This window comes from Alternaria triticimaculans, assembly GCF_023758025.1.
Source record: "Alternaria triticimaculans strain BMP 0046 chromosome Unknown scaffold_1, whole genome shotgun sequence".
NCBI lineage: Eukaryota > Fungi > Ascomycota > Dothideomycetes > Pleosporales > Pleosporaceae > Alternaria > Alternaria triticimaculans.
In genome coordinates, this window is record NW_026055958.1 from 2883135 (window position 1) to 2908227 (window position 25093).

The 25093-nt window shown below is 53.0% G+C and overlaps 11 protein-coding genes across 11 annotated transcripts; 5 read left to right on the forward strand and 6 right to left on the reverse strand.

The window, feature by feature from the left end:
• Nucleotides 1–490: 490 nt before the first annotated feature.
• J4E78_000945 (uncharacterized protein) lies at nucleotides 491–1293 on the reverse strand (the record flags this gene model as incomplete). Its single annotated transcript, XM_049361606.1, has 2 exons — nucleotides 491–1228; nucleotides 1285–1293. The coding sequence occupies 2 exons, from the start codon at nucleotides 1291–1293 to the stop codon at nucleotides 491–493; spliced, it is 747 nt and encodes a 248-aa protein (XP_049226889.1).
• Nucleotides 1294–2511: 1218 nt separating this feature from the next.
• On the reverse strand, nucleotides 2512–3744 carry J4E78_000946 (uncharacterized protein; the record flags this gene model as incomplete). The annotated part of the gene is made up of 1 exon (XM_049361607.1): nucleotides 2512–3744. The coding sequence occupies one exon, from the start codon at nucleotides 3742–3744 to the stop codon at nucleotides 2512–2514; it is 1233 nt and encodes a 410-aa protein (XP_049226890.1).
• Nucleotides 3745–5121: 1377 nt separating this feature from the next.
• Nucleotides 5122–6776, forward strand: J4E78_000947 (uncharacterized protein; the record flags this gene model as incomplete). Its single annotated transcript, XM_049361608.1, has 3 exons — nucleotides 5122–6096; nucleotides 6146–6393; nucleotides 6440–6776. The coding sequence occupies 3 exons, from the start codon at nucleotides 5122–5124 to the stop codon at nucleotides 6774–6776; spliced, it is 1560 nt and encodes a 519-aa protein (XP_049226891.1).
• A 441-nt stretch (nucleotides 6777–7217) lies between these two features.
• Nucleotides 7218–8460, forward strand: J4E78_000948 (uncharacterized protein; the record flags this gene model as incomplete). Its single annotated transcript, XM_049361609.1, has 3 exons — nucleotides 7218–7427; nucleotides 7479–7763; nucleotides 7828–8460. The coding sequence occupies 3 exons, from the start codon at nucleotides 7218–7220 to the stop codon at nucleotides 8458–8460; spliced, it is 1128 nt and encodes a 375-aa protein (XP_049226892.1).
• Nucleotides 8461–8647: 187 nt separating this feature from the next.
• J4E78_000949 (uncharacterized protein) lies at nucleotides 8648–9952 on the forward strand (the record flags this gene model as incomplete). The annotated part of the gene is made up of 2 exons (XM_049361610.1): nucleotides 8648–8651; nucleotides 9081–9952. 2 exons carry the CDS (start codon nucleotides 8648–8650, stop codon nucleotides 9950–9952), a joined length of 876 nt encoding a protein of 291 aa, XP_049226893.1.
• An 822-nt stretch (nucleotides 9953–10774) lies between these two features.
• J4E78_000950 (uncharacterized protein) lies at nucleotides 10775–12372 on the reverse strand (the record flags this gene model as incomplete). Its single annotated transcript, XM_049361611.1, has 3 exons — nucleotides 10775–10917; nucleotides 10966–12178; nucleotides 12226–12372. 3 exons carry the CDS (start codon nucleotides 12370–12372, stop codon nucleotides 10775–10777), a joined length of 1503 nt encoding a protein of 500 aa, XP_049226894.1.
• A 310-nt stretch (nucleotides 12373–12682) lies between these two features.
• Nucleotides 12683–13768, reverse strand: J4E78_000951 (uncharacterized protein; the record flags this gene model as incomplete). The annotated part of the gene is made up of 3 exons (XM_049361612.1): nucleotides 12683–13301; nucleotides 13351–13643; nucleotides 13703–13768. 3 exons carry the CDS (start codon nucleotides 13766–13768, stop codon nucleotides 12683–12685), a joined length of 978 nt encoding a protein of 325 aa, XP_049226895.1.
• A 1703-nt stretch (nucleotides 13769–15471) lies between these two features.
• Nucleotides 15472–17510, forward strand: J4E78_000952 (uncharacterized protein; the record flags this gene model as incomplete). Its single annotated transcript, XM_049361613.1, has 2 exons — nucleotides 15472–15950; nucleotides 16001–17510. 2 exons carry the CDS (start codon nucleotides 15472–15474, stop codon nucleotides 17508–17510), a joined length of 1989 nt encoding a protein of 662 aa, XP_049226896.1.
• Nucleotides 17511–18829: 1319 nt separating this feature from the next.
• J4E78_000953 (uncharacterized protein) lies at nucleotides 18830–19858 on the forward strand (the record flags this gene model as incomplete). The annotated part of the gene is made up of 1 exon (XM_049361614.1): nucleotides 18830–19858. The coding sequence occupies one exon, from the start codon at nucleotides 18830–18832 to the stop codon at nucleotides 19856–19858; it is 1029 nt and encodes a 342-aa protein (XP_049226897.1).
• A 473-nt stretch (nucleotides 19859–20331) lies between these two features.
• On the reverse strand, nucleotides 20332–22584 carry J4E78_000954 (uncharacterized protein; the record flags this gene model as incomplete). Its single annotated transcript, XM_049361615.1, has 1 exon — nucleotides 20332–22584. The coding sequence occupies one exon, from the start codon at nucleotides 22582–22584 to the stop codon at nucleotides 20332–20334; it is 2253 nt and encodes a 750-aa protein (XP_049226898.1).
• A 1206-nt stretch (nucleotides 22585–23790) lies between these two features.
• On the reverse strand, nucleotides 23791–24899 carry NBP35 (cytosolic Fe-S cluster assembly factor nbp35; the record flags this gene model as incomplete). Its single annotated transcript, XM_049361616.1, has 2 exons — nucleotides 23791–24740; nucleotides 24815–24899. 2 exons carry the CDS (start codon nucleotides 24897–24899, stop codon nucleotides 23791–23793), a joined length of 1035 nt encoding a protein of 344 aa, XP_049226899.1.
• Nucleotides 24900–25093: the final 194 nt, after the last annotated feature.

Here is a 25093-nt window from a genome sequence, read left to right on the forward strand (position 1 = left end):
GAGCGCGCCGGGCCGTAGGGTGTTGCGGCTTGTGTTGGGGCTCTGGCCAGTGCCACGGTGGCCGTTCAAATTTGCTTACTTGCATGCACGTGAGCAGCAGAGATTGACCTCGCGCGAATGCAGCGCTAGAGATCTGGGATGGCAAAGGCAAATGTTCGATGTTCGGGATATTTCGCGATGGAGTTTGCAGTTCACGATGGGTCTCAAGTGGGGAGGAGCGGGGCAGCGTTGGGCCGTCACCCGAGCCTGGAACGCCTGCCCACTGAGCGGCGCGGGGCCCACCATTGCGTCACCAAACAAAACAATCAACACAGCAGAGGAAGCGGCAGGTAGCAGGTAGCTGTTGTGAATGGGACTGTGTCCACTAAATCTTCATTACTGAATCTATGTAGTCATTGATGTCGTGAATCTGATCGTAAGCTCACCCGCAATGGCGGGGAGACAGGGTGAAATGTTCCTCTTCCTCGGCTCCCCAGTGTTGACCAAGCACTTACAACTTGGCCTCGACCTTCTTCAGGCACTCTGGGAACTCCTTCCAGTCGTACATGATGGCCGCGCACTTGGTCTCCTCGGTGAGAAGCTTGGCCATCTGTTCCATCTTCTCCTTGCCCTCCTCGATGCCGTAGATGCCGACGTAGCCGATGCAAGGAATACCAGCGCGCATGGCAGCAGTGGCACCGCTCTTGCTGTCCTCGACGGTGATAGCCTCAGAGGGCTTGACACCGAGCTGCTCAGCAGCGTATAGGTAGATCTTGGGGTCGGGCTTGGATGAAGGGGGGTCGAGTGAGGTGGCGGCGGAGTAGACGTGCTCGGGAGGGAAGAAGTGGGCGATGCCGGCCTTCTCGATGGAGGCGACGACACGGCTCTTGGCGGAAGTAGAGACAACGGACATGGGGTAGCCCTGCTCCTTGAGCTTGTTGAGCTGCTCAGTCACACCGGGGCACTCGACGGCCTTCTGGCTGAGCTTGAGGGTCACGGCTCCGAGTTCTTGCGCGACAAAGTCCTCCATCTCGGCGTCGTCCATCTTGAAGTTGTGTTTCTTCTGCAGGCCATTGAGCATGCCGCGGAAGTTGTGGCCGACAAAGTCTTCCAGCAATGACTCGGCTGTGTAGCGGTCGGAGATGTTGTGCTTCTCGAGGACCTGGTTGGTGAGGTCGGCGCACGCCTCGAACGCGAAACGCTCAGACTGGACGAGCGTGTTGTCGCAGTCGAGCATGATGTACTTCGCCTATGCACGTGTTAGCGGGGTACTGGCGGGGTACATGTTAGCACAGGAACGCGTACCTTGCCCATGGTTGCGGTTGTGTAGTGTGTAGTAGTTGGGTGGATAGGAGTAGTAGTGGTGTCGATCGACGTGCAAGAAAGGGGTTTGGTAGAGAGAAGTGGAGAATTGGAGTGAGAAGTTGTAGAAGCTGGGGGTTTTGTTGAGAGAGAGAGGAGTAAATAGAGTAGTAGCGCCTGCCAGGTGTCAGGGGAGGGCGGTGCAGCAGCGGAGGCGCGTTTACGTCATTGGCTGACCGAGTGGAGCGTGCCCGGTCTATTGGGCGGACGAACGTCGCGGTCGCAGCTTCTCTCACCACTTTCTTTCACCTCGGACCCACTTTACTTCATTAGCGGATCGCGGGGTCGTTTGGCAACAACCTTGTCGGCAACCTAACAATGCGCATTTCGCCTTGTGCTCTGTCATGTCTATTACCATGAGTACTGTCTTTCTACGCGCCCGTCTCACCGCCCAAGATTTACTTTGGGTTGCGAGCTACTACATTGAATGACATGTTGCCGCAAGCCCACGTCTTGTGCAACCTACCATCGCGCTGACCACCTCACCCCGCATAGAGGATTCCAGAACCCAAGACGGTGTGCGGTGTGCAAAGTAAGTAGTTCCTGCATATAGGCAGTGATGGGCTTGCATCCCCGCCCATGTCTCACTGCAGCCTCATCACTTGGGTGTGATCGAGTGGCGCATGTGATGACGATCTGAACAAGATGCTATCACTCCAGGGCTTGATGCAAGTTCTGGTGTGAGTTCTTGCGCGGGCCTGGCGATTGTACGTACCGAGTTCCTGGTACGCATGCCACGTCTCACGTGGTGTCTATAGAGCTGCGCAAGACAACTCGTGTCGTCAGAGGAACTCACTTGTGAAATCATCTGTCGACCGCGTCATATTACGATGATGAAATACGATATGCAATTTTCTCTAATGAAACCTGCTCGCCGAACTTATACACAAGACCCTTGACCAGATTGTTACTCATCAGGACCAGAAGATCGTGTCAACATCACTTGCTGCTTTATGACACATGTGCGGATGGTCTAGTATGGTTCGAGTAGTTAGCCCAAGGTGAGATCACCACGACATGGAATGAGACGAACAGTACAGGATCAAACGTAATTATGTAGAATTCGTTATGCTTTTCGCTCAACATGCTCAACGCCAGTGATGCCTTATTATACAAGTAGACTAATCGTAACACTCTTCAGGGTTCCAGGTGAGAATACTTCTGACAACCTTATTTCTTCGAGTCCTCCTTCGCCTTCTCGGCCAACTTTGACGCTTCATCTCCCTTCTTCTGGAGGATGCTGGAGATCTCTGAGACGGTGTCTCGGAAGAGCTTCTGAGCCTCATCGCCGTGCTTCTGGGCAACATCCTGGAGCTGGCTCAACTTGGGCATGATCTGGTCGCCTCCAGGGATCTGCTTGAGGTATTGTTCGTAGTCACCGAAACCAGCATCCTTAGCCTTGTTGGCAGCGCTCTTGACGTATGACTCGAGGTCACCTGTGTCGCCTTTCTCGACAGCAGACTTGACGCGCTCGTACAGCTCTTGTACGTTTCCGCCCTTGAGCGCATCTGCGTTCTCCTCCACAATCTTCTTGACCTGAGGGTTCTTGTCAAGGTAGGGCTTAGCCTGCTCCATACCCTTGTCCCAGGCCTCGTCACCCATCTTCTTAAGCTTGTCAACCTTTTCTTGTACGATGCTGCGGATCTTTTCGATGTTGGATGCGCTCACGCCGGTCTTGACGACGTCGCTGATCTGCTTCCATGTTCTGTCGACCTCCTTCTTAGCCTCAGGACCATACTTGTCGCCGTACTCCTTGAGCTTGTCGATGTTACCGCCGACCTTCTCCTTGAGTTGAGGGTGGTTGTCCATGATCTGCTGCGACGCGTCGCCAGCGAGATCTGCGATGCGGCTCATGTGCTTGGTAATGACGTCCCAAGTCTTGTGTGCGGTAACAAGGCTCATGTCGCCATTGCCGAGGACCTGGCGCATTTCATCGTATGCTTCGGTGACGATTTGGTCGACCTCCTTGCCGTGCTTTGCGCGAATGGCATCGAGGTCATCGAATGCAGAATCAACGTAGCCCTTGGCGCCGGGGATGAAGGCTGCGTAGCTCTGCGCGGCGTTGCGTAGCCATTGCAGCGCCTCGTTGGGTTCAGGTGTCTGCTCCTTGATCTTCTGTGTAGCTGAGCTGACGTAGCCTTTGGCAGTCTTGGAAGCCACCACAACGTCACGGGCGCCTGACTGCCTGTAGAAGATGTAGCCGACTGTGACTGCAGCAAGGGCACCAGAAGCGGCGCCGATGGCGGCATGTGAGCCGGCGCCCGCGTTGCCGGAGGTTGCTGACTCGGTGGACTGGAAGCGGGGCTTCTGGGCGCGGAACTGAGGGTTGGCTACCCGCGCAGCTGGGCGGCGAGCACACCGTGCTGCAAAACGCGCATTCTGAGTTGCTTGTCTCGAGAACATGGTTAGGTATGAAGGCGATTCGAGAAAGAAGACTGATTGCAATTGATTAGGCTTGGGGTATCTTGCTAGAAAGCAGTGTGTGATTGAGGAAAGTCCGACAAGGGATCCAGAGCTTTAAGCAGCTGCAAGCAAACTGCATGCTCACCAAGGATGACGTCGCCATGATGATGCGCAGCGCTAAGCCCTATACAGCCTGCTAAGCCTGCAAGGGCCGTCAAAGCCGACGAACCCACCCAGCGTCATTGGCCTGTCATCGCACTATGAATTTAAGCTTAACCTCCCCACGATTTCCCATGTGAGCGTGAGCTAGGGAACAGGTTTCCACGTCAATCAAGAAAAAAAACCGAACCGGTCTGCAGCGTACATCAACATGAAAACCTACAAGATAGGTGACCTGGCGTCGATGTAGGCTCTAGGCCTGTTCAATTTTTTTTTCTGGTATGAGGTGTTTCTGTAAATGTCACAACTGCGCCATGTACTAACAATGACTGTCGTCCCGTCGCTGTCTGTGCCACTACGGAAGCAGTCCGGTACCGCCGCGATGCATGGACATGCCCGAGGTCATCCTTGGTCATGAGTTGGGCTTCTACCCCTCAAACACGGTCACAGACACACTTAGGACTCCTTCATCTGGTTCTGCCGTCGTTTTTGTCTGTTATGAATTATGCTCTACGAAAGAGAACGCAATACACATTCACGGTGAACCATGGCCTGTAGTGAACACAGACCAGGTCGTTAGTCTTTTCAAGACTTTGAGCTCCTTCGCTGAGGCCCCCGGCTCTATACATATCGAGGGGGGTTAACATCGAGCTACACCTACAAATATGCTTGCAAAGTGTATACATTTGCTTGACTTTTCAATCCACGCAACAATTGGTTTTCGGATGCACTCAACACGCGCATTACGGGCCTGGGCGAGAACCTTGGCTGCAGAGTCTCGAGCTTCAGAAGCGGGAAAAGGAAAGCTGCCAGGCCGTGAATATGCCGTATGACGTTATGCATAACGATACAGAGAAGAACGGATGAAGTGGAGCCTCTGAAAAACTGTGGGATTCTGATTCTGCAAAGACCGCAATGTGAAGTCACAGGTTTCGATGCCGCGGCGGTTGGTGGGGACACGGGATGACGTAAGTTCGGTTCATCCTGACGCGATAGTGTCGCGCGGCTTAGCCAGCCACCTTTTGCTTTCACACAACCACAGCATTGGTATTAGTTGCTCTAGCTCAGACAGCACCAGACAATAGAGAATTGCGACTCCTGCGGCCCACGAAGGACCGGACGCGTCCTACACACATCACGTTGACGCGTGTGACGCGTGACAACCTCGGCAAAAGCGACGATTGGCTCATCAAACCTCTGAAACTCGAGAACGCGACAATGACACCCTCAGAGACTGCGCCTCTACTCCGCCAAGAATCCACGACATCGTATGCCCCGGACGAAGAACATGATGACGTTACGGCGACGCGAAACACCTTTGCTCGCAATCTTGGTGCGCTGGATGGGTTCGCGCTGCTGATAAGCATCGTCATCGGCTCGGGAGTGTTTTCATCGCCTGGGCCTATCGATGCAAACGTTCCGTCGCCTGGTGCTGGACTCCTCGTATGGCTAGTTGGTGGAGTTTTAGCATGGACAGGTGCTTTGACAATGGCTGAACTGGGTACCGCATTCCCCGGAGAAGGCGGAATCCAGCCTTATCTCACCTACATCTATGGCGACGTCTTTGGATACATGGCTGCTTGGTCTTGGGTAGTGGCCACCATGCCTGCTACCCTTGCTATTCTCAGCATAGTATTTGTGGAGTCCATTTACTCCAGTTTGGGCGTGAACGAACCAGATCCGCCTCTCACCCACAAGCTATTGTCTCTACTTGTCTTAGTATTTGTAACGACGTTGAACTCCATTAGCACCAAGACAAGTACTCGGCTATCTAGTTTCTTTGTCGCCATAAAGCTGCTTACCATTTTTCTCCTTATCGTATCTGGTTTAGTGGTCGTCTTTGTCTTTGTCGGAAAGAGTAAGGACCTTGGAGGTCGCGATTGGCATCAAAACAATTGGTTCTCTCCAAGAGACACGATACTGCCCGATGGGTCGAAATTCGATTGGACGAAAGTGACTAGGTGGGAGTCACTCGGCTTTTACAGTACAGCGTTGTACGGAGCTTTGTGGGCGTATTCCGGCTGGGACAAGGCGAATTACGTCGCGGCAGAATTGCGTCAACCCAGTCGCCAACTACCACTTTCCATCAATACCGCTATACCCACAATCATACTATGCTATGTCGCCGCCAACGCTGTCTACTACGTTCTTCTCCCTTGGAAGGTAGTGTCGACAACAGATGCTGCTGCTGTGGTAAGTCCTTCAGAGTCATGTATAACGCCTTTATACTGATATGTTTTAGACAGCTGTTACCCACTTCCTTGGCAAGGGAGTAGCTTACTTCGCTACCGCGCTCATATGTCTCGTCATTGCAGGCTCCGCCCTTGGAAACTCCTTCGTGGCTGGTAGGATGACCGTCGCAGCTTCTAACAACAATTGGTTCCCGCAAGTTCTCGGCACAGTCGGTCGCGTCGGTACTCTGAAGGTGACTAAACGCGCCGATTCGAGCGAGGCAGCTGACACGACTATGGATGATGGAGAGTCACCAATGTGTGTAGGCCGTCATGTCCGGTTATCCTCTGCTAACAATTGCTAGCAACGCCCTCATACTCAACACTGTCCTCTCGGCAGTATACATTCTACTCGGCAACATGCGCATCTTACTGACTCTCAATGGCCTTGCCGAGTATGCTTTCTTCTTCCTCACGGTTCTCGGCGCAATTATATTACGATTCCGCGAGCCTGATCTACCCCGGCCTGTGAAACCGTTCATCCTGATTGCTATACTGTTCGCCATAATCAGCGGTTTCGTCGTAATCAGAGGCGCAGTATTCGCGCCCATTCAAGCAGCGATCCTTGTAGGAATATGGCTCTGCGGTCTTGTATTTTACTTCATCCGGCTATGGGTGCTAAAGAAGAAGGCTGGAAGATGAGGCGGAAGCAATCTGTTCGACATGTCCATACGCACGCATGCATGCTCATCATGATATTTCATTCCGTTCAAACTGCATCGTGTCTCTCGCAAACCGCGTATATGTTGTTGCACGAACGGCACCAGGGGTGGCCAGATCTTATCATATTTTCAAGTTGCTGCATACACACTATTGTATCTTAGCAAGTAGTTAGCATGTAAGACAATGTATACTCCTGCTCACACCTTTTTTGTGAAATGTGACATGAACTGTAGCCACCCCTAGCGACGGAGGTTAACAACTTGCGCCGTCATTCATCCGAACCCCGCCCGTTCCGAGGTAACTCGTTAGCGCCAGCCACATCTGTATCGGCTGCACATCGCAACACCCGCCCAATACGATGATGGCCTCTATCAAGCATCAGCGTACTCGTACGTCAATTCAGACGTTGTAGTCGCTGCCATGGTCGTACGTCCCTACTTTACCTCTGATAAGCAGGTGCTGCCGTTCGAAAAGGTGATCGCACTCGAACGCATTGACAACTGGACATTCCGCTCCATCGTCAAAGCCTACTCCCCGACTGGTGGTGAGAATGGGACGTACGGCGGCCACGTGTTTGCTCAAGCCGCATGGGCTGCTGCGCAGACTGTCGCTGAAGGATTTCTAATACATGTAAGCTGTAGCGACAGGTTTTGCTCCAACCATAACTAAACAAAACGCTAGAACATCACCGGGTGGTTCGTACTAGGTGGCAAGCCAGATGAACACTACACCTATCGCGTCCGAAAGATCCGAGACGGTTACAATTATTGCACACGAAACGTGACCGTAAGCCAGGTTGCAGCCGACGGAGATATGTTTACCTGTACCTGCTCCTTCAAACGGGAAGAAAGCTCGCCATTCGACATGCAAGAGTCTATTGACCTGAAAGAGGTGTATCGCGACGCACTAGAAGGCAAAGAAGATGAGCCAATGGAGCATGCGGCTGCTCCAAGCAACGATTCTGAGGTACGTTCTGCCTGCACGAAGTGGATGTGAGACACGTACTGACTTCGTACTCCTACCTCTGCAGCATTTCCGGGAAACTTACCTTCCAACTCATCCCGATCACTTTAACCCCATCGCCGGCTTGCACATCCGCAAGGCTGACATGTCGAAGTACAATCAAAGCCGTCATCCGCTCGATCGTAAACAGCTGACGTTTTACACGCTGCGCGGTGCACTTCCATTACCAACCGCACCATATCCACCGCCCTCGGAATCCGACCAGAAGCTCACATTGACACGAGAGGCTAACATGCACGCCTGTGCACACTTGTACGCATCGGATCGTAACTCGCTATTCATTGTGCCAAACCATCTCGACCGGCCTCGGGGTTACAAACGCATGGCGTCACTATCTCACAGCGTCATCTTCCATGTCGGTATCAAGGACCTCATCATGCCTAGTGAACCGCGGATCGACCATCCGAACGCCGACGCGACATTGTGGGAAGATGGTCCGCTGCCACTCTGTAATCTGGAGGGGCATACGGGCGGCGATAAGGACGGGCGAAAATGGTTTATGCAAGAAGCATGGCTTACCCGAGCTACGGGAGGCAGAGCGCTACATAATAGCCGTATGTGGGACTATGATAGTGGCGTGCATATTGCGACAACCTTCCAGGATGGATTGATTAGGTTCAAAGAGGATGCAAAAATCTGAGATGGGGTGTAAGCATACGCCCGAAATTCTTGGTGTCGTCCGAATCATCCGAGGACTGAGAGTACAGACTGCAAATACTTTATCACTTCGAGGAGCGGATAGCGCAGATGTTATTTTCATTTGAGAATAGGCTGCGCACCGTTATACGTAGAATAGCGAAGCAGATGCGGGCATTTATTGTGGATAGATGGGTAAGCATGTTTAGCGTCAAACGCAGTCATCGCCAACCTTGTATCTTCTCAATACAGCTAGGACAACGACTGAGCGTACTGCACCCGTCTCTAGCGTATCTTTCCTAAGGAAGGCGCAATAACTCAAGCTACAGTCGGCGACTTTATTCAGGCCCCAGGGTGCATGTGAAAGTCTCCGAGCTCCGAGGCCCTGCCCAAATGGAAGCCCAGACACTTCTTAAAGGACTCCAGCTAGGAAGCCTGGATCAATTCAGTCCAACAAAAAACATAGAGATTTCAAGGCGTGCTTCTCGTTACGTGTATTCTCGTCTACCCCCGCCCCAGCCACGATCCTTCGCTCCTAGTCTTTTCGTCCGCAGTAAGCCATATATAAGTACCTTGCTGACCTGGTATTTAATGCACAATATCGTTCAAGATACAATAGCGAAGATTCCATCATCATCATGAGCGAGCCCAACATGAACGCAAGCGAGATGTTCGAGATGCTTGCTTCGACCTACGAGGCTGCAACCGGTGGCTGCACCCGCGAAGTTGCCATGCACCTCATCGACATGTTGCCCGCAGTCGATTCGAACTGCTTCGTGCTGGATAATGCATGCGGAAATGGTATAGCTGCGCAGGAGCTTTTGTACAAATACCCAGACACTCCGCTCAAGGCAGCCTGTGTCGATAATGCGAAACCGATGGTCGATCTAGCACGCCGCGCCCTTCCAGCTACACCCTCCGCAGCAACTTTGTCCTTCGACGTGATGGATGGGGTCAGTCTGGCTTTCCCTGACGAGACGTTTACGCACTCCATCACCAACATGGGTATCATGTTCTTCTCTGACGGAGAAAAGGGTGCGGCTGAGATCTATCGCACTCTTAAGCCAGGAGGAACGGCTGTTGTCACCACCTGGAAGTCTACAGGCCACATGGCTGTTGTTCATGAAGCGCAGAAAGCCGTCAAACCAGACGACCCGCTATTCCGCTGGCCTGTTGCGGATGAGTGGTTCGAAGCTTCGCATATAAAGAAGATCATGGAGGGCGCAGGGTTCAAAGATGTTGAGATGTACGAGAAGACAGTATACTATGCATCGAAGACTGCGGAGGAGACTTGCGGCTATATGCTTGGTATGTGGAAGAATATGGGGCCAAAGTGGACTGATGAAGAGAACGAGGAGTTCGCGAAGCAGTTGAACCTTGCTGGAAAGAAGGCAGCGGTAAAGATCCAGAGGCCTTTGAATGGGCAGAAGGGTGCGGATGTGGTTGAGGTGGAGGGTTTTCCCTGTGTCGCGCTTGTCGCTGTTGCGAAGAAGTGAGATATACCAACATTTGAATTGCAATACAATAGCATATCCAACTGTATAAGCTATGCAGGCTCTACGAAGCCTTCTATGCAACGATTCGCGTGCTGATTCGGGTTCTTCCTGACGTGATAAGACACGAAGTGACTGCGCAAGCTCTGTAACAGCGCAACATATGCATGCACTATATGCAATTACGAACAAAGTCTTGATAGCACCCTAATTGATATCAGAGTATAAAAAGCAAAGCCTCTCTCTATCTAGGTAAGAGAGTGGGTGGGAGGGTGTCAGAGGATGGGCTTAGTGACCAACGCTCAGCGCCCAAAACACCAAAAAAAATGTATCCTGGAGTATCTGACAATGCCAGACGAATGCTGAACAGAGTGGGACTCGAACCCACGCCACTTTCGTGACCAGGACGTTATCTCTCGATAACTTAACGTTAAGAAACCTTAACCTGGCGCCATAACCAGCTCCTGGAAGGGTTGTTAGTATTTGTTATGCTGCAGAGGATGCTGGCTAAGACTTACGGCCATCTGTCCGTCACAGGATAACTGCTGTTGATGGGAAAATCGCCAGGTTGTAATTATATATGGTAGTTTGATGACATGGTGGGGTGGGCGATGAGGGGTCAGAAAATTCTGCATCTGGCGACGGCGGGGTCGGCGACATCGGTAACAACACTGAAAGGCAGACTACGATCCATCAATCATGCAAGTGTAGTGCTTAACGTGATTAGATTGCTAATGCACGCTGTGTCCAATTCACATTCCATGTCATTCGCTTCCAAAACTTGGAACTTGGAACTATGACCCACGTAACCAACCAACCCTACCTTTACAGCTTGCTCTTCAGACTAAACTGCTCCGGTCGCCACATTTCGTTTAGCAGACGCGTCGCATTAACCATCTCAGGCCTGCACTGATCCAGTGATGTTATGCCCAACAAACGCATACCTGTCTGCAGCTCATCCGCAAGAACTGTCGCACGTCAGTATACTACCCTGGTTAAAACACGACCAAACTTACTGTCAACGCATCTCTCGACGCCTTTCGACCCGTAAGCTCCAAGCGCGTATAGGAAGGGTCTTCCTACGCCTACGGCTGTGGCACCCAGACACAACGCTTTTAGCACGTCGTTTCCGTCTCTCAGACCGCCATCGAGGAAAACTTCCAGCTTCCCCAATACTTCTGGACAGTACGTTCGAATCTCTAGCAACGTCATAAGAGCACTCGGTGCGGTATGCAATTGCCTGCCACCATGGTTGCTTAGCAGAATTCCATCGCAACCATACTCCATCGCGAGTTTCGCATCGTCCGCACATTGCACGCCCTTCACCACGATCGGCCCTTCCCACTCCTTGCGAATCCACTCGAGATCCTCCCAGGTCGTATGTGGGCTAAGTTGGCCCTGAACTGGCCGTCCCCCCATCGCGGGTGCGAAAGCGTTGTCGCCGCCGGTCTCCCATTCCGCTGTACTTTCTTCTGCGAGCCCGACTGCTAGCGCCTCCTCAGCCTGGAGATAGCGATCCGCTGTTCGCTTGCCAAGAACGGGCGTGTCGACCGTTATCCAGAGTCCATTATAACCGCAGCGCTTGACGATGCGCATAAGTTCGATGGCCTTATTGCGGTCGACAGGCATGTAGTATTGGTAAAACAGTTGCGTTGTGCTGTTGTTACCAAGCCTCTGCTGCTCCTCTTTGTAGCTCTGCATGATCTGCTCGCTGCTCTTCGAACTTGCGGTACTGACGACCTTGTGAATGCCCTTGCGCACTGCGCCTCGGATCATCTCTGGCTCGGCAGCTTCGTGGATGGCGCCCATTGTTCCCATAGGCGAGATGTAGAATGGGTATGGCGAGCTGTGTCCGAAGATCTTGCGGCGCGTGTCTACATCGCCGACGTTGCGCATCACACGCGGACGGAAGTTGATGCGCCCCCAGTCATCTATGTTGCCTCTGATCGACGCGCCAGTGTTTGCAGAACCGGACGCATAGACATACGACTTGTGAGGCATGACAGCCTTTGCCGCTGCCTCAAAGTCGGTCGTGGAGACGCAAAGGCTCACATGTGGGATTTCCTTGGAGTTTGGATCGGTGTCAGACGGCTTCGTCGACTCTTCGCTCTTGATCTGGCGTAGCTGACCAAACGTGTTGGGGTCGACGGGACCGAGGAAGGCATCTTTAGGCAGATAATCCTCCAGATAACTCAACGGGTGGTATTTCTTGAACTCTTCTGTCGCATCCTGTCTAACATCAGCTCTTGATCTTTGAGCCGCGCCATTGTACTCACCGCCCCGGCATTCTTCAAGATGATCGGTGCGCCACCTGGGTGGTCCGCCAGGAAGTTGGTCACATCATACGCTTTTGAATCCAGCACTATCCAGCAATCCTTCTTGCTGCTGTGCTTTGCTACTTCAGCTCCATTGATCCGCGACATTGTTCAGATATCTGCGATGCCCAGTATCGGTGGAGATACCGTCTTATGGCTCGGCCAACCGTGGGCCAGGCAATTGAGATTGAGGGGAAGTCGCCGAATCGGGTATACCGCGCCCCAAGATCCGGAAACAAGACCGGCAGCGCGCGCGGGTCAGCTGCGGCCGAACGCCGCCCAACAGCGAACTCATTTCACATCGCAAATTCGTTTCTTCAACAAACGTGCACTTAGGAAAATCTTTTGGATCAAAGCTATACTCATAGCACAACTCGTCATGTATGTAATATTCTTGCTGCCCCAACACACCCCCAGCCTAAATGATCTGTGCGGGACTTGTCGCAGGCTTGTCGTTAGCGACATTTGGATCATCCGAGACTGTTTTGCTAATATGCGAGCGCTCTTTCGTGTCTACCATCCATTCCACTGTCTTGTTGATGCCGTGACCTTCGCCTGTGATGTGCTGCTCATCGCTTCTTGCGTCGTCATCCTGCCCCCTCTTCTTTGGCCAACCGCTCTTCATCTCGAACTGTTCATGGTGAACGCTCACCATATCCAGATCATCATATCCACTTTTCGTCCCGTGATGTGACCTCGCTCGCCTAGCAGCAACATTCGAGTGGTTCCCATAGGCGTCGTATGAGTTCTTGTTCGCGATCGAGCGCTCAAATGAAGGACGGAGCCAGGGTATGAAGCGTGACAGTATGTATTTGATAGTTGGCCCCGAGGTTCCAATGATAGCGACACTAGACTCGATTGCAGAGTAGGACGCTTTGACACTGTAGCTTTTTGTTTTGCCTTTGAAAGCGTCGATGAGCCAAACGAATCGCACGGCGCCGATTGCTATTACGATGAGACCTAGAGAGAGGAACGATACGGTAACAATCTTGCGCTTGAGTGGCATTTGCAAGTCCCAGATTATCCATGTCGGAATTCTGGTGCAATGTCAGCATCGGTTGTTTGGTGCATGCGAGAAAGTCTTACAGAAGAACTAGGACATCAGTGATAAGCACTATCGAGATGTTGGCCAGGATGTAATCTAGAGGATCGTAGCAACCCCCGATTAGGTCGGGTTGCCAGTTCTTCGCTATCGGCCAGCAGGGTATTACAGCCAGTATCGTGAAAGCAACGATGAAAATGGTGTTGATCGCTTGGAGGCCGAGGATGCACCGTTTGATCCAAACATTGTTTGAACGAAGTTTGTAAAGCGTCCATAAGAAGGATGCTTTGACGAAGCCGATACATGGTGAGTACACGACACTCAACGCATACTTAAGCTGTGAACAAGTCCCTCAGTATATGGGTAAGTTGCAGCACACACGTTTTACAAACGTACCTTGAATGCATTAAGGAAGTCGATTGCTGGATACGGAACATCTTCATCGTGGTATCCGGTGTACATCGCGACACAAACTCCATAAGCGTCAGGCATTCGAACATTCCAAGGTCGTCATGTGGACAAGAGTCTTACATTTGTGGGTAATCACGCTATTGGACAATGCTAGAGCCCACGCGATAGCGATCAGAACGTCGTCTGCAAAGATATCAGCATAGACCAGTCACTTTAGCCACGTGCTCATACCTCCGCCAAGGATATGATCTTGCCATTTCCTCCAAAATCGAACCATAAGCACTGCAAGAGCAAGTCCTGGGAAGAGGTATAATAATGCGATGAGCGTAGGTTGAAGTCCTGGATCAACACCAGACATGTCTGGTGCAGGAAAAGCGGGTACTGCCATGATGGGAATCCAGATTGGCGTTCAATTCGAAAATAACTCAGTCGAAGTCACACGAAGAGTGGTACTCGTGAAGTCTTTATATGACCCGCGGACCTGATAGCGTTCAACCTCGAGACCATGTTCGAATAGGATTCAGCCCGCTCAACAGCATGCCGAGGATGTTGCGTTCCTTTCCCAAGATACTGGTAACGCTGCAAACCTGAAAACTATCTGAGTAAACGAGTCTCGCACATAGAAGCGAAGATTTCATCTCCCGTGTTGCGCGCCACGTCCCGTCCCTTGCGAACCAATCATATAGCAAGTGTAAAGTGACAAAACCGTCGTTCGTCCGAAAAGGACACCCAAGGCGATGGAACCGACGTGGAAGCACATGCAAGGCGGCTAGTCCTGATGGAACATACTTTGCGCAGCCGCAGAGCTATGCGACTGGGACACAGCCTCCGAGAATGTGAGTACCTCGAGACTCGGCTTTGAAGACCCTTGCATATTGTGGCTCCAATCGATCCTCCTCACGGGATGGCAAAATCCTCCAATGATCCCTAGGACAGCCTGTAAAGATCTCTATCGGCAACGCCTCCACCACCTTTGTCTAGCCATTCATCCTTGGAGACAGATGTGTAGCGCAGTATGTGAGCATCTCCACAGTTCATAGAGACCCAGGGCCTAGTAGAAGCCATACAAATTGATCAGGGTTCCATTCAAGGTGTTGAGGCATAGCTATAGGATTCGCTCTACACATGCAGAGCCCTGTCTAGTACGATGCTCGGCAGGTGCCCCACTAGCTGCCTGATCCGGAATCTTCTCCAGAAACCGACGCACGGTGCATCCGCTCCAAAGCAGAGGCGGATGCGCGGGACGCCTCCTTAGCGGTCCGTACCTCGATGTAACGGCTGGTAAAGCCTGTTCGAATGTCCATCGCTCAATGGTGTGATCGCCGCGGAGCAACTAACCGCGACTCAGCCAACGTGACATGTTCATGGTCTTGGAAGTCTAGACCCTCTTCGCTCCTTAATAAAAAGCGCATGAGCTGTACGGATGAGGCGTGGGCGCGAGATTGGAATTACCATCCTTCGCGTCTTCGATTTCTCTGGGCGGGTGCACAGGATTAAATCCCATACCAACTTTAGACTCTAGACGAGATGGCCTCGCCGTATCTCACCCCACTTTTTCATGCCGATGCTCAAGTGAGAAGACAGTCCCCGAGTGAGCGGCAAATGGGCTCGACCAAGATTACTGATGCGCCGCCACCTGTGCGTTATGAGGAAATTCGTATAAAACCTTGCGTTCGGTACAGGAACGTGGCAGCCAAGGACTCTTCATCCAGCCGCTACTACCCTCGTTTCAACTGCAAGGTTCCTCTTCCAACATGTTGGCTAGGTCCATAACGTTCTCTTTGGCCTATGCCGGTTTCACGGCGGCACAGAGCGCCACACTCGCATTTTCCGTCCCACCTGCTGCTGAGACTCTCGCTACCTATGTCACGCCTGCCAACCTCGCTCTTTTTGGAGTGGAAGCCGTACAGCTGACTGACGATGTTGTCTCCTCGATGCAACAGAGCGCAGAGCTTGCTGAGTATGCTTCCCTCTTTGAGTTTGAGGACAGCTCCAATTCAAGCTTGTCTACGCGTACTCGCCGTGCGCGACGATCACTCCGATGCAAGACGATGCCTGGCGATCTTCTGTATCCAGGAAAGCTTTTGTGGGGGGTGTTCGACCTCCTACTCGGTGGTGCTTTAGAGAAGATCGTACCTATAGGCTCTTCTTGCTACAAGACGTCCGAGTACAACAACTACGACGCCGCAAAGTGCGCAGACCTCGTCGAGAATTTCGATTCGGAGGAGATTTAGTAAGTGATAATACTTGTGAGCACAATGGCACTTAGACTGACAGGAGTAGCTACAACGACAATGGTGCGCTGATGAATCCCCTGTGGTATGGAATGACATGCCCCATTCCTACTACAGGCAATTTCGCCAATGGCACTTGCACCCAGGGAGGATACTCAGAATACGCAGTGAAAGTTAGCAGCGTTGCGCAGATTCAGCTGGCTGTCAACTTTGCTCGTACCCTGAACCTTCGATTGGTTGTTCGCAACACTGGACATGACTATAACGGTCGCTCGGTTGGCAAGGGGGCGCTCAGCATCTGGACTCATGGCCTCAAGGAGATCAAGTATGTCAAAGGCTACAAAAGCTCCACCTACAACGGACCAGTCTTCAAAGTCGGCGCCGGCGTTCAAGGCTTCGAGCTCTATGAGGCTGCCGATAAGTATGGTGTCTCCGCCATCGCCGGTATCTGTCCGACCGTCGGTGTAACTGGTGGCTACTCCACAGGCGGTGGCCATAGTCCCCTGATGCAGTTGTTTGGTGTCGGCTCAGATCAGATCATCGCTCTCGAAGTTGTCCTTGCCAGCGGCCGGTTCGTTACCGTTACTCCGGAGATCAACGGTGATCTGTATTGGGCTATGCTTGGCGGCGGTGGCGGTACCTACGGCGTGATCACCTCTGCTGTAGTGAAGGTCCACCGCAAGGTTCCAGTCACTCAGTCCTCCTGGACCATCATGACATCCGAGACTGTTACTGCCGAAAAGTTCTGGGAAGCGTTTAGGTTCTTCTTCGACAACATGCCCGCCTACAACCGCGCGAAAACATACTCTTACTTCTCGCTCATGAAGCTCGCACCAGGCACGTATATGTGGTCGATGGGTCCTTTCTTTGCCACGGACAAGACTGTCGAGGAGTACGAGGCTCTCATCAAGCCCTTTTACGAAAAGTGCGCCTCACTTGGTATTGAGCTCAATCCCAAGACAACCTACCACGACAGCTTCTACCCTGCCTACAAGGCCACATTCGGTACATTCAACTATCATATTGGTGCCGCTACCGGTATTGCGTCGAACCGTTTGTTGACATCCGACAATTGGGAGAACGCTGAGATACGCAACCAAACGATGGTCGCCATCCAGCACGTCGTCGAGACCGCCGTCATGATCAACATGTACCATCAGCGCCCCGTCGAACAGGACAACAAGGACATCAACTCCGTCAATCCAGCGTTCCGAAACGAAGAGAGCCAGATGGTCATCATCAATTCGGTCGCTGAGGAAACCGCCGCGGGATGGCAGGCGGCCGTCGAAAAGATCACCACTCAGGTCATGGCTCCTCTTCGTGAAGTGTCGCCCGCTGGCGGCGCCTATGGAAATGAGGCCGACATCGCCGAGCCCAACTGGCAGCAATCTTTCTGGGGCTCAAATTACCCGAGGCTCCAGCAGATCAAAAAGAAGTATGACCCTGACATGCTCTTCTACGTGCACCACGGGGTTGGTACTGAGGGCTGGACCATCGATGATAATGGTATCATCGGCGCTGGTGTCCAATCGACGGACGGTCCATTGTGTCGCGTATAGTCGGGCTCTAGCTCTGCTCGTCGATCCTGTAGATAATGCAATGCGAATGCGATAGCATCAATGGGAGTGACCTTGATGCGACGTTCCAGGCGCTGACTGTGTACGCGTCACCTATGCCGCATGGCGCCTACGACGACGCTCCTCGACTCATCTGATGGTGACCTTCCCGTGTGCCAAGGACTTGATGCGACGAAAGAAAAACGTTGTTTCGAGTTCTCGGCAGTTGTCAGCTGCTTGGGCAGCCGCGGATGATTTCGACAACCGGACTTTGTGGTCAAGAGGGTCCATTATGGCTCTGAGGAGAAGCCGTCGACAAGATTCTATAATTCTCCGTGCTTCACAATGCGATGTGACAAGATAGCGGAAAATGGACCGCGGATTCCGCTCTTTTACGTGTCCGAAGGATTTACCGGTGGGAACTTCTGGGGGGCTGTGCGACACTTATGCTGCAAACGCGGAGTGCGGCCGCGTGCCCGCCCTTTAGCCCTGTCACCTGGTAGACGCTCTTCTAGAAGGTCGAAAGCGGAGGGAAAGTCGATGCGACATGCATAACCATGTCTCGTCGCACGTCCGCACCTATGAGGAGTCGAGACGTGCAGGGAGCCTTGCGGGCGTGTTGCAAGTCATGGTGAGGGCCAGAGTGTCAGGAAAGTGTGTCGGCAGAACATCAGGGCAGGTCTACCCGATTACTCAACCGCGTTCAGTCTGTCACCGCGACAGGCAACGGGACGTAAAACAAACTGAGATCTCGTCCTCCGCCATGGCTTTCTTTCCCACGCCTCCGTCTTGCGATCGTCAGCTGCTTATTGTCCCCATCTGCACCCAAATCTTCGGAAGCCTCAGTATCCGACGCGGAATCCTCAACATTCCCCTCCAGCATGTGCCCCTTCAGTAAGCTTGGCACCTATATCGCTCCGTGATATCGCTAATGACAAAAGCTTCACTGCCCGCTGGCGAAGGTCCAGCTCGCTTCTCTCCAAGCGCTGTCAAAGACTGGCAGCCGAGGCGAAAGTCCGTCTCCAACGCCTGCGAGCGATGCCGACGCAGGAAGATTCGATGCGACGGCGAGACGCCTTGCTCGACGTGTAAACGTTTTGCAATACAATGCGTGAGAACACAAAAACCAAAAGAAGTTGTTGCATCGTGAGTGCCCGCACCCGTTCAGACGCGTCGTCGCGTGGTCACATGATGTCGTGTTCTGATCAAGATGAAGCGAACATCGCGAAGCGCTAGAGGGACGAATACATCAGCTCGAGGCACAGCTAGCCAGACATGTCAATGCCCCCATGCACGGTATGGAATCTATCGACCAGAACCTTATGGCTAGCACACCCACATCGTTCGACTGGCAAGGACCCTCGCCCCACCTCAACCTCGATACCACCATACCGGCAACCTTCACAGCCGATGACCTGGATCTCGGCTCCTTCTCGGCTAGGAGTGGCAGCATGCCCTCTATCGCTATAGATGAATGTGAGCCTTTCCCCAACTTCTCCACGCCGTCTTCACCAGTACCTTCATTATGGTTAGGTACCACGCGTGCCTCGTCGCCCGATTCCATGCCACCCGGGTCCGCGCTCCCGCAGTTTGGTGCGACATACCCATCGATGAGTAAACCCATGCCGTCGTCGATCGAACCGCATACGGCGCCTTCTTGGGAGTTCATGGCTCAAGCAAGTAGCAGTCAGTTACAACCGGGTACTACCAGCAGTCGGGCCCACTCTCGCAAGACTTCGACCTCGTCCCAGTCTCAGGCTAGCAATGAGCAAGCCATGTCGCCGATCCCAGAAGTTGAAGATGACATCCTTCCGTTGGCGCCAGCACCGCGATTGCCTCGCCAAGGCATATTCGCAGCCCGCCATACTGAGAGTCCGGGCCCAGCTTCGTCACGATCAAGCTTCACCGATCGCAGTCGCGCAATTGTTACTACGCCAATCCCTAGTCGCTTCGAAGCGGAGACTCTGACGACTGAATTCGTACAACACATCGAGTCCTTGGACTACCAAGCTTACTCCATCTCTCCTGGTCTCTTTTCTCGGTTCTGCGAGTCTGTCTACCCAAACACTCAGCGACCTGCAGTCGAAATCTCCGCATCCATGTCGATGGCGCGCTTCCATGTCTTCCTTGCCATGGCCGTTGCGATGAAGGTGAGAATCAAGGATTCGCCGGAGAACACGAATGCTCTCCTCGATACTTGCTACGAGCTTGCTATGCAGCAAGCTTCATCGTCCACATTCTGGCAAGAGACAGGTGGGATGGAAGCTGCTCAACTTTTGGCGCTTTTTGCTTCGCTCCGCAAGCCCTCCACAGAGGAGCCACGTGGTCTTCAACACTCGTTTTCCTGGTGACGACAACTTTCCTTGCTTTGCTTTCTCCCGTTACGACTGTATGCCACTGCTTTCCTTCCGTTTGTTTCTGACATTCTTCAAAAGTCCAATCATTCATATATCATGTACATAAACAGCAGTGTTTACGAACCAAACTTTTTTGCGAGCGCAATAGATACCATTCGATTCGCGAAACTCCGACATGCTCGAGTAGGGCTGTAAGTGCAGAAACTGATGCCCTCGCCATCATAGGACGTCTCCATAGACAAGAAGACTTTTGTTGTACCAACCCAATAATGGGATAACATTACAGACTATCGACTAATTAACTACTACACATCATTGCTCTATGCCAAGCAACTTTCGAGGGTATAAACCAAAACAAGAAAGCAAAATGAAATCATCCAGTATCTTCCCACCACGACAACCTTCTTCATGTACCGCTTGAGACCTTCACCGTCCAACTTCCCAAGCGTCCACCTCGTAGGTATAGTCTACCACTTCTCGCCGCGATCAGCATAAGCTGAGCAATCCAGCGCGGGAATGCTGAAGCCGTAGCCATCAGTCCTGCCCTCGCGATCTTGGTTGCTGATCTCCACCCTAAGTGTAACATCCAATCCATACGGTCCGCAAAGGCCTGAAGGGTTGATACCGCCAGCAGCCGGGTGCTGAGTACCAGCCTTCTCCTCTCCGAGATGGAATCCCAGACGCATGTTGTCTTTCTTGCCGGGGGCAGCAGAGATCTTGGACGCGGCGGTGTTGTTCGTGTTGATGGAGGGCGCTGAGCCGGGAGGTACACCGAGGGTTGAGGGGGTGGGGATTGCAGATTCGCAGATGATGGCGTAGTTGCGCGAGGGCATCGTTGCGTGGTTTGCGGCGGAGGTCTTGGGTTCGATCTTTCCGTCTTTGCCGTCGCCCTCGATCTGGGCGGTGGAGCTGCCGTTTGTCGCGTTGACGCCTCCGGGGAGAGCTGGGTCGCGGTCGAAGATCTCGAGGAGCGTCTCGTCGGTCTCCTTGTCGAGGTGATGGATCTTGTTTCGGCGGGCCAGCAAGTTCGCGACAGCTTGTGGTGGGGGCTTATTGGTGATGGCGGAGCTAATGATGTTGGGCATGTAGCGGTGGTCAGCTTCTGCGGGAATCTGGTGTGTCTTGGGGTTGGTGTAGAAACGACCAATGGCTCCAAGATGCACATCTCCACCAAGAATGGTGACACGAGCAGAGAACTTCTTGGAGAATGCCTGCAGACTGTGCATGAGGTTGCGGCGCTCCTCCTTGTGCTGACGCGCGGTGTAGTGGTCGTCCAAGTCATCGAGCAAATCGACCTTGCCATCGAACTGGTTGAAGAAGCCTCCAGCGAAGCCAAAGCGCTTGTTCAGGAACTTGATGGGTGCGATCAACGGCGACTGCAGAATGTTCTCGAGCCAGATCAAGCGAGGGTAGGCGATGGGTACACCGAGCAGCAAGATCATGTGCTTGAGTTCTGGGTTCGCGGTGAATTCGGCGTCGAGACGATCGAAGAGCATCTTGTAAGTCTCGGGGTAGTTGACCTGATGTCTCGTGCGCTCTGTTCGTGCATCAATACCAGCAAAGGCAATGCGTGCACCGAGCTGGCAATAAATGCTGCGACTGCGTTCCTCGACATACGGGCCGGGCTTCGAGCCGATAAGGTACGATGGGTCGCCCTCATCGTTGGTCATAACGAAGGTGCTGTCCACCTGCACCGGATCGGCGGGTGTTGTGCCTTCTCCCTGGCCTGTTACATTGGTCGTCTGGGGCGCGTCGGTTGTATAGGTACTCTTTGGAGGAGCAAGGTGGTGCTGGAAGAGGAGATAGTACTTGTGCGCAACACCACCAATGCCTCTGAAGACAGCGCAGTTCATGAAGTGATCGGTGTAGGAGCCGAAGCCATCGATGATGTCGTGGTCGTCCCAAATGTTGACCTGGGGGATCTGGCTGTTGGCAGTGGAGAAGGGCTTGTGACCATACCACTTGACGTAGTTGTTGTAGTAGTACTCGTCGCAATCGGCACGCATCTGCTGGCCGAAGGGGAACTCGCGTCGCTTATGAGGGCTGTGTATGTCGGTCCAGGGCTTGAGCGGTCCGTCGACCCGCACTCCGTCGTTGTAAATCTGGTCGCCTCCTCCAAGCATGACGTGGAAGGGTCGCTGCTCGTGCATTCGGAGGACATCGTTCCACAGCACAGGTCCGGACCATACGTCCATGTCGGTACCGACACTGAAACCGTTGCAAGAATGGAACATGATGCGCATCGACTGGGTGATTGACGGTATGACGAAGTTCTGAGGCTTCTCCTCCTTCATAGTGTCGGTGTATCTGAGGTTCTGGATCTCGTAACGCCATCTTGATTCGAATGGCTGCATGGGAGCATCGATCCTGAAGCGCCAGAAGGCCCTCTTGCTATCCTCGTATAGCTTCTCTCCGTGAAAGTCGCGCGCTTCCACGCTGAACCTCACGTCACCCATATTCTTGTCGACTGCGCCAGCCGGGAAGAGTGTGAGCTGGGGGTTTGGCTGTGCCTCGTTCGGGTTCTGCTGTCCGGGCGTGGCGACGATGAGGACACTGCCGTGCCAGACAGGCTGCCCGGCCTGCTGGTTGCTTGTACGTCTGTAGTTGAGGAGCGGTCCCATGATGACATCCACTGCACCCGAGGTGCTGATGACTTGAGGACCGGCGCCAATGCCTGTCACGCCACTGGGGTCCTCATGTTGTTGGTATTCAGCGGCCATGGTGGTCGGCGGTCGCGAGCAATGTTCGATAGCGAGAGAGTTGGCGGAGTATATGCGCAGACGCGTCTAAGATGTCTACAATCCTGCGCTCCAGTCAGTCTAGTGACTCAATTAAGCCAGAGCAAAGACGTACAATGGCAATGCGCTCAGGGTCCAAGAGTTGGCTTCAGGCGCAGATACGATGCGCGCTGCTAGTAATTTCGCGTTGCTGTCGCGAGGAAATAATTGCACGCCCTTGTGAAGCGCGTGTACTACGGAAACGGTAGAGGCGGGGAAGAGTAAGAATTCAGGAAAGGCTGGGGCCAAAATGAAAGCGCCTCTAGCCTCAAAGTCAGGAAAGTTGTTGTGCCTGTGATTGATGGCACCGAGGCGGCAGGGATGGTTGCCGCTAGCCGTGTGGGCCATGACATCCTCGAGCCTTCCGCGCTGCACTGTGGACCGCGAAGACACGGGACCTATCTCGATCTTCTGCATGGTCTTGCACGCCGTCTCCTGGCCATCCCAGTCATTTTTCTTCTCTTTCTCAGCACGCATTCGCAAATCTTGCATCGACTCGCGCAACATCTATGAGCTCATTATCTCTGTCCAAGCCACAGGCCACCCAACCAAGCTTTCGAAACATGCGCCAAGCACCTGCTACGCGTGCCAAGCATCGTGTAGCGTGATACGATGACGCTGATCAATGGCTGTGGTGTGGCTGCCAGTCCACTCATAATTTCCACTGGACAATCTGCCACACGAAGATCCAACGGGGCGGCGCCATTGTGGCAGTGAATGACGACTCCAAGAGAAGCGAAGTGGCTTTGCATACGTCGTGGCACTGGGTTGCAGTCATGATGAATTGGAACAATCAGTTCTTTTCAGCAGTGCGTTCAGTGCGTTGTATGTGTAGGAGGGCGTGCAAATGATCATTGGAAGAGATTACCTGAGCAGATGCTTGTTACCGTTATGTTCATCGCTCTCGCTCTCCCTGATCTTCATATTCCAGCGCTCAAGATGAACTTAGTGATCTGCGCTGCTTGCGTCAACCGCCTTCGTAAGTCCTCACATTATTGACGCGGGCCGAATTGTGAATGCCGTACGATGTGTCCAGTAGGAACATGTTCATGCAAAAACATGATTATGCTCATACGTAAAGTTGTTTGTGCTGTCTCACTTCGTTTCGTCCAAGGTCACATTGCTGTATACTAACTGTGCTCTTTGAGGTCACGCTTCTTCCTCATCCACAGGCAATACTTCTTCTCTGCTCAATCCAATCTCCTCTCCAACTCTCCTAACGACCTCCTTGATAGCAGCGCACGCCGGACTATCCGGGTAGGCCGTCAGGAAGCTCTCTCCAAAGTCGCAAGCCATGCCTATCCTTGGGTCCAGCGGCACCTTGCCCAAAAATGGTATATTCTGATCCTTCGCTAACCTCGCTGCACCGCCCGTACTCGCTCTGAAGATCTGAGATTCGTGCTTGCAACCCGGGCATACGAACCCGCTCATGTTCTCCACGATGCCCAGTATAGGTATTCCCGCTTTCCGGCAAAAGTCGATCTCCTTCCGAACATCGAGAAGCGAGACTTCTTGGGGTGTGGAAACGAGGACTGCGCCGTCGACGCCGCTGGCTTTGAGGAAGGAGTTGACGGAGAGATGCTCGTCGGATGTACCCGGTGGTGTGTCGACGACGAGGAAGTCTAGTTCGCCCCATGTTACGTCCATGAGGAATTTCTTGATCAGCCCGTTCTTCTTTGCGCCTCGCCAGATTACTGCGTCGTCGCGGTTTGGCAACATGAATTGGACGCTCATGACTCCTAAGTTCTCGCTGACCCATACTGGTTCCCATCCTTCTCCGCTAACGTGTATTGTCTCTTCTTCTACACCCATCATTTTCGGTATGCTAGGCCCGCAGATGTCTGTATCCATGAGTCCGACAGTCGATGATGGATTCGATGCGAAGCCATGCGAAAGCATTGTGCTGAAGGTCGACTTTCCGACGCCGCCTTTACCGGAGAGTACGAGTATCTTGTGCTTTACGGAGGAGAGGCGCGCGGTTATGATGGGTATGTCGGGATCGGGGCCCTTGGGCGCGGAGGCGCATATTGACTGGTTGGGACATCCAGCGCAGGAGTCCGCTTGACCGGCTGTGAGAGATTCGGGACCGGGGCAGTGTTCTGTCGCGATAGTGTTAGCAGTCTGTTCTCACAGAGTCGCGTATAATGCCGGAGGGGTGGCGGGGCAAATGTACCTGGCTCGGGCGCAACGAGCTTGGGCGCAGCCTTGAGAGGTGCTTCGAAATCGACCTGTACGGGCTCTTCTAGCGAGGGCGCCATGGTGTATGTAATTGTGACTGTAGGTGTGGACGTAAGTGCTACATGGTCGCGTGCTGGAGGAAAGTCCTAGAGGCTTGATAATCAACGATCGTGACAGGGCTGTACCGGTAATGCTTGGCATTTTGCCCCACGGTCTCCCGAGGTCGGCATCCATGACTAGCAAGATCGCCTACACAAGGATGGATCTCAGCAGA